This window comes from Lipotes vexillifer, unplaced genomic scaffold (assembly GCF_000442215.2).
Source record: "Lipotes vexillifer unplaced genomic scaffold, Lipotes_vexillifer_v1.1 scaffold276, whole genome shotgun sequence".
Taxonomy (NCBI): Eukaryota; Metazoa; Chordata; class Mammalia; order Artiodactyla; family Lipotidae; genus Lipotes; species Lipotes vexillifer.
The window spans coordinates 938,316-945,592 of NW_006782461.1; the positions used below are offsets into that span (position 1 = coordinate 938,316).

Here is a 7,277-nt window from a genome sequence, read left to right on the forward strand (position 1 = left end):
GTTGAACCCCTTGTTTCAAGGTGAAAGAAGCAGACATGACAATGGAACTCTACTTGATAGAGGCCTGACTGTACAGGTTTCCTCACCCCCACCATGACGTTGGGGCTTGGAATCCCTAGGACTCAAAGTACAGTGTGACTAGACCAGAGAGACTATCCAGAGTCTTTTTTAGCTCTAAAATAACAATGTTCTTATAATTTGAAATAAAAAATTGCAGTATTTAGATATATCAGTAAGCATCCTTTAAGAAATTCTTTTAGGCTTCTATTTCTGAAAACAAATAAACAATATCATTAAAAAGCTATTTTTTTATTCCCTTTCTAGAAGAATCAAAAGAATCTGTTGCTGATGAAGAAGAGGAAGACAGTGATGATGATATTGAACCTATTGCTGAATTTCGATTTGTGCCTAGTGATAGATCAGCCTGTGAGTATTCTGTGGAGTTGATTCTTTTCCCTTTAAGTATGAAGCATTCCCTCATCCCTCCCCACACACACTTACCGTCACCCTCATTACCTCTGTTCTGTTGCTTTTTCTTCATTTTAGCATCTGTAATATCATTGAGGACCAGATAACTGTTAATATAAAGATTGTGAATGAAGTGATAGCACAGTAGATGCCATGTTGCCTGGTATGTTTTGTGAGTGGAGGAATATGTTATTTTTATGGACTTGATGCTGTTGACTGTGAATCTCACTGGATAGAGGACAGAGGACTCATGGCATTTCCAAAGTGGAAAATGCCAGGATAGCTGAAAAGAGCCCTGCCAGCTGAGGGGCTTCACCCTGAGGCCAGTGGTCTGACCAGGACACTGATACTTTTTTTTAGAAAAATCCAGCCAGGCATGAAGGGATGTCAATAATGTTTCAAAATGAACTCTTATTATTTTGTGGCGTGTCCATTGCTATCAAGCACCTTTCAGGATTGATTCTCCTTGGAATTTGGCAGGTTTTGTAATTGTTGTGACCCTAGTATACCTCTTGTCTACTCATTAAATTTATTTGCCCTGATGGTTATTTGTTTATTGTACAGTGGTCAGAAAAAAAATTAATTAGGAATTTTTAATTTACTTGTTCAGTGGAGGCCATGTTCACTGCAATGTGTGAATGCCAGGCTTTGCATCCAGATCCTGAGGATGAAGATTCAGATGATTACGATGGAGAAGAATATGATGTGGAAGCACATGGTTAGTGAAGTGGATTTTTTAAAGTGTTTGTGTTTGTGTTTCATTTTAAGCATCTATTTGTATAGGATATGGGATTATAGTTCTTTATATCTCTAAGTATCCATATAGCTTGGTTTTTAATAAAAGCGAATGGCACAATTCATGTCTAAGCCAAATTAGAAATTTTCGTGGGCTTCCAAGGCTTGAGAGCAAAAAATAGAGATTACTCAGGGGAGAAAGTGGGTAGAGATAAAAGGAAGGAAGGAAAATGATAGGATAGTGGGTAGTCAGGAGAGTCTTTTAAGTTGATGAAGTTGCTCTCAGAAAACAAACCTTCTCTCTCCATTGCTTGGAACCTGTATCATCTACATCTTTAACATATTCCATCCAACACCTCATTGCCAAAGTAATTTCTTTTTCCCAGAACCATACTTGATTGATCTAAGAATATCTCCCTTTACCTCCCCAGAGCATAGTGCAGTCACTAGCTTGGTGTAGAGTCTTGTTACTTGAGGTGCCTGCTGTTCTCTTTTCTTTTTCCCACTGGTCTCATGTATACAAGTTTGCCTCTCTAAAGCCTTTTCCTCCATATGTACCACTTCCTGGCCTGAGAACACTCATTTCTGGGATTTCCCTTTATATATCTAAATACATTCTCATCTTTGCTGAGATTTTGGGGTAATTAAAATTTTTTTTTTAATAAATTTATTTATTTTGGCTGCATCGGGTCTTTGTTGCTGCACGTGGGCTTTCTCTAGTTGCGGCGAGTGGGGGCTACTCTTTGTTGGGGTGCGCGGGCTTCTCATTGCAGTGGCTTCTCCTCTTGCGGAGCACCGGCTCTAGGCATGCGGGCTCGGTAGTTGTGGCTCGTGGGCTCTAGAGCACAGGCTCAGTAGTTGTGGCACACAGGCTTAGTTGCTCCGTGGCATGTGGGATCTTCCCGGACCAGGGCTCAAACCCGTGTCCCCTGCATTAGCAGGCGGATTCTTAACCACTGCCCCACCAGGCAAGTCCCAATTTAATTTGTTTAATCCTGTACTTTCCACAATTTCTGATTTTTTAAAAATTAATTAATTTTTGGCTGCGTTGGCTCTTTGTTGTGGTGTGTGGGCTCTTCGTTGTGGTGTGTGGGCTTTTCTGTAGTTGTGGCACATGGGCTTCTCTCTTGTTGTGGCACACGGGCTCCAGAGTGCACTGGCTCATTAGTTGCAGTGCACGAGCTCTCTAGTTGAGGCATGTGGGCTCTCTAGTTGTGGGGTGCAGGCTCAGTAGTTGCAGTGCATGGACTCAGTTACCCCGTGGTATATGGGATCTTAGTTCCCCGACCAGGGATTGAACCAGCGTCCTCTGCATTGCAAGATGGATTCTTAACCACTGGACCACCAGGGAAGTCCTCAGAATTTCTGATTTTTTAAAAGGAGCATGTATTTTAATCAGTAAAAAACACTCCCATGTAAAATTCCCACCTTGGGATAATACAAGACTCCCTAACCTTAGGAACACCCTCTTTTCCTTCTAGTCTCTGGACATTTAATTCTTTGGGAATTGCTGTTTACTGGCTTGTTGTGTCTTGGAATCCCTTCTCATCCTAGAGAGTAGAGACATTTTCTTTGTATCTCTGTCTTCAACAGATGGCTGATATATGTTTGTTAAATGAATGTTGAGTGTTTTCCTGGAAGCCTTTTTTCATTTTAGCTTACCTTCAGTAAGTGCATTATTGATTATCTTTTTTTTTTCTAATTGTTTTTTAGTAGCTTAAAAGCTTTTTATTTATTTAGAACAAGGGCAGGGGGACATCCCTACATTTTATACCTATGAAGAAGGATTATCCCATTTAACAGCAGAAGGCCAAGCCACACTGGAGAGATTAGAAGGAATGCTTTCTCAGTCTGTGAGCAGCCAGTATAACATGGCTGGAGTCCGGACAGAAGATTCAGTAAGAGATTATGAAGGTGAGTACACAGAATTAACTCTTTATAGCGTAGGAAACAAACGTGGAATTACATAGAATGGGAATTCTATGTAAAAATTTTTTTTTAACTTTTTTCCCTAACTACAAAGATAGTCTATGTTCATAGTCAAAAAATTTTTAATGGGCACAGGCAAAGAAGAAATGAAAAATCAAGTAGAATTCTAATTGAGAGACATCTGTTACTTTCCTGCTGCATATCTTTCCAGTCTTTTTGTTTGCTTGCTTATGTAAGTGTATGTGCAGGCACACATTGATGCTGCCATTTAAATTTTTTAAATGAATTCCTGCATGATTATGGGCAAAACTAGTCAGTTGATTAAGAGGGCTAGACAGCATTCAAGAAACTTGGGATTTCTTTTAGTGACAGACATTTGAACCTTACACAAGTGGCTTTAACTGTTTCATTTGTCTCGTATTTGTAAGCCACTTTGTAAATATTTTACCTATTAGACTGGTTCCCTTTTCTAAGTGTCCTATTTCAGTTAGAATCTTAACGTATTTCTTTTGACTCAGCCTTTACCATTTTTTCCCTTATCCAGTCCAATACTGAATTCTATGGATCTTTCCTTTAAATGACTTTTCAGATCTCTTTGCTATAATTACTGCTATCCTTCAAACCTAGGCCCTTTTCTTCTCACACTGGATTTACAATAGTAAATTTTTTGCCTCAGTCATTCCTTCCTCCAGCTCACTGTGCCATATTAATCTTCTGAGAACACTCTGTGTCATCCCTGTATAAGGATGTCCCCTCAGTGATTGTCTGATACTCACCATATGAAGTTCAAACTCTTCTCTCTGACTCTGAAGAGACAGTTGTGTCTCTGCCCCACTTGTCTCCAGTTTTGTTCCTACTACCCTCAATAAAACATTTAGATAGTGCTCTTATTTGCCAGGTCCTGATTTAAGCACATATGTATTTGCTCATTGAATCCTTCCAAGACCCCTCTGGTAGATGCTGTTATGATCCCCATTTTACAGATGAAGAAACTGAGGCACAGAAAGGTCACATAACTTGATTGAGGGCAAATAGCTAGTAAGTGGTAAGAGGATTAAATGAACTAATATGCAAAAACAATATGCCAGGCACTGTTGTGAGCATTTCTTGCATCTTGTATGTATTCATTTCAGTATTTTATGTTGCTGCAGAATCTTAATACTTCTAATTTTTAGTGATGCAGAATGTTCTTAAAGAGGGTTACCATAGTTTTTCTTTTATTGGTACATTTAAGTTTCTCTCATAATGTTGTGATCAGTATCTCCATGCACATAGCATTCTGACCTGGGGGTCCTGAAGTCCTGGGATATTTAATTTGGAAAAACTTAGGCTTTGGGTCACACTGCTTTTCCTTATGTCTCCTCTCCTTTTTAAGCCCTAGATGGTGAGCCTCTAACACAGGCTTTAGGGTGAGATGGCTCAGGTGATTTCTACTGCTCTGCCAAACTCTTAGCTGAAAGAATTCAAGATATTTTTTTATTATAATGATTAACTGAAGAGTACCCTTGGACATTGAAAAATCTTTCATCACTGAAGGTTCTTTGTTGTTTTTAATTGTAAAATTCCTTATTTGATGCTTTGTAGCAAGTGATTTTAAGGTCACAAACACTTGTTGCTAAGCAAAGTGGGATCTTTGGACTTGTATTCCTAAGCCTCATTAGCGTATAGAGGCTTGCCTATATATAAAACTTCTTCAGCCTGTACCATTCTCTGTCTTCTAAAGTCCTGGGTACCCACATCACTCTTTTGCCATTTATTTATTTATTTGACCTGTGCATTTTCTTTTTTTTTTTAAGTTATTTTTAAAATAAAAATTGTATATATTCAGGGTGTACAACATGATGTTTAGATATATACATGGTGAAATTTCTACTGATGGCATTTCAGTGCTTTGTGTGTCTATTTATGTAAGAGGTGTTTGTTGAGCTACAGTGCCAGGTACAGAGAATACAGGAGTGCTCAAGAGGGATGCGGTTATATCTGTCAATGACAATCTAGTGGAGAGAAAAATAAATTACCTAATTAGGTAGTTATAGTACATTGTGATACAGCGTTGAGATGTAGGGGAGACTTGAGGAAGTGTGGAATCAGAGACTGGGCCTGTCACTCAGCTTGGATAGTCAGGGAGAGATTCAAACTTCATGGAGTAAGTGACATTTAAGCCAGAATCTAAAGATGAATAAAAATGAACCAAGTGAAGAGGGATTGCAGACAGTTTGGGGAGAGAGGCAGGTAAAGGGATCAGTCATGTGCAAAGGTCCAAGAGACCATTTAGCTTTGGGGAACTGAAAGTTCATATGTCTGGAACTCTGAGTGTGAAGGGTAGTTATTATAGCAACAGATAAAGGTGGAGTAGTGAACTGGGCTGTATATTAAAGGAACTTGAAAGCTGTGTTAACGAATTTCAACTTATGCGTAGGTCACTGGGAAACCATTGAAGAATTTTAGTTTGATTAGTGTTTCAGAGGATGACTCTGGCTATGATAACAAAAAATTAATTGCAGAGGGAAATACTAGAGGAAAGAAGAGAAACCCTGTTCAGTACTTTATGATTTAAATTAGATAAGAGATAGTGGCCTAAATTACGGAGTGGCAGTGCATGTCAAAAGACAACAGATTTGAGAGATATTTAAGAGATAGAAGCAACAGAAGTTAGAGACATGGTAGGGGTTTCTGGGTTGGGCAGGTAAAAGGTATCCTTTTGCAAAACTCTTTGGAAAGAGAAGCATTTTCTACGTGGAAAGATGATGAGTTAATTATAGATAAGTGTTGTTTTTGCATGCCCTGCTGGATATCAAGGTGGTGGTGTGCCAGTGGGCTGCAGGCAGAAGCCAGTTTGTGGTGGGCTAAAGAGTTGAGGGGTGAGTGGGAAGTGAAGAAGTGGAGAAGGCAGCTTTAGGCAACTCTTTCCCGAGGGGCTTTTTTTTCTTGTCCTCCCCCCTTCTTTTTTTTTTTCAATGAGATAAGAAAAAGAGATAAGCAGGAACCTCGCTCTACTTATTTAGTCTTCTCTCCTGAATTATGTTGTAAGCTTATGAAGATAGGACTTCATATCATAAAAAAAGTCAACACCTAGCACTGTTCTGTGAAGAGAGAACAGTGGATGCTTACTGCATTTGAAAGTCCCTACTTAGTGTTCTTTCAGTGTTCAGGTTGAGAATTGCGAAGTAAATGTTAAATATATAGACTAATTTTAACTTGGCCTAAATCCACAGGTGGCATTTTTCTTTCTCAGTTTGTCCTTGGTACTTTTAATTTTCAAAAGAGAAAGAAACTGCAACTCCTACAAGCAGGGGGCACTAGCTTCCTTCTGGTCTAACTATGAGCTGAATCTTTACCTGTCTGAAGTGCTTAGTAGACTGTTGCTCAGTGGTTAATTTTTTCTTCAGATGGGATGGAGGTAGATACTACACCAACAGTTGCTGGACAGTTTGAGGATGCAGATGTTGATCACTGAAAATGATTGATGCTGCTTTAGGGTGAGTAGTTTATTTTCTCCCTTGTCACTGAACATGAAAATCATGTGAAATAATTGATTTTTATTTTCATAATTGAGGAGAACTCCATAAAATTAGCAGTTGTGGAAAAATGTTAGTTATCCATTTATGAAATTATTTAAAATTGTGTAGCTTTTTCCCTAAGAAATCAAGATCTGCCAACATGGTGATGTTCAGTTTAACATTTATTGAGCACTTATTACGTGCTAAGCACTATGCTAGGCATCGAGAGTGCATGGAAGAATGAGACATACCCATCTTCAGTGAATCAGGAGAAGGACATTACCCTTTGTTCAGAAACAGAGATCTCCCTGGTTGGCTCAGTTGGGAACAGCAGAGCCTGAGGTCATGCTCTGCTCAGTCACCTTTTCCCACTTGTGATGTTTGAAACCTTAACATACTCATCAAAAAACACAAAAGCAGAGATTTGCTGCAACTCACTACTTTTCAGTTGAGGGAGGAAGTAGAAGTCATTCCACTCTGAGTTTAAGCCTTGAATCATAATCTTGTATCAGTTTCCCTCGTTTTGAATATAATGGAGGACCAAGGTCCCGGGCACTTCAGTGTTAAAGGCTGATTTGCCAAACCATATCAAGTCCACGTACAGTTGCCCAAAAGCTGTCACTTCCCAACTTGCTTCATTCCTGC

At 39.2% G+C, this 7,277-nt stretch overlaps 1 protein-coding gene across 1 annotated transcript in view; it reads left to right on the top strand.

Annotated features, from left to right (window-relative positions):
* The window catches only part of CLNS1A (chloride nucleotide-sensitive channel 1A), a 20,395-nt gene that overhangs the window by 10,589 nt on the left and 2,529 nt on the right, over nucleotides 1–7,277 (top strand). Inside the window, exons 3-6 of the mRNA XM_007455303.1 lie at nucleotides 325–426; nucleotides 1,079–1,186; nucleotides 2,944–3,117; nucleotides 6,522–6,611. Coding sequence (XP_007455365.1) covers nucleotides 325–426; nucleotides 1,079–1,186; nucleotides 2,944–3,117; nucleotides 6,522–6,589 — 452 coding nt within the window. The 3' untranslated portion in view covers nucleotides 6,590–6,611. The remainder of the gene's footprint in view (nucleotides 1–324; nucleotides 427–1,078; nucleotides 1,187–2,943; nucleotides 3,118–6,521; nucleotides 6,612–7,277) is intronic.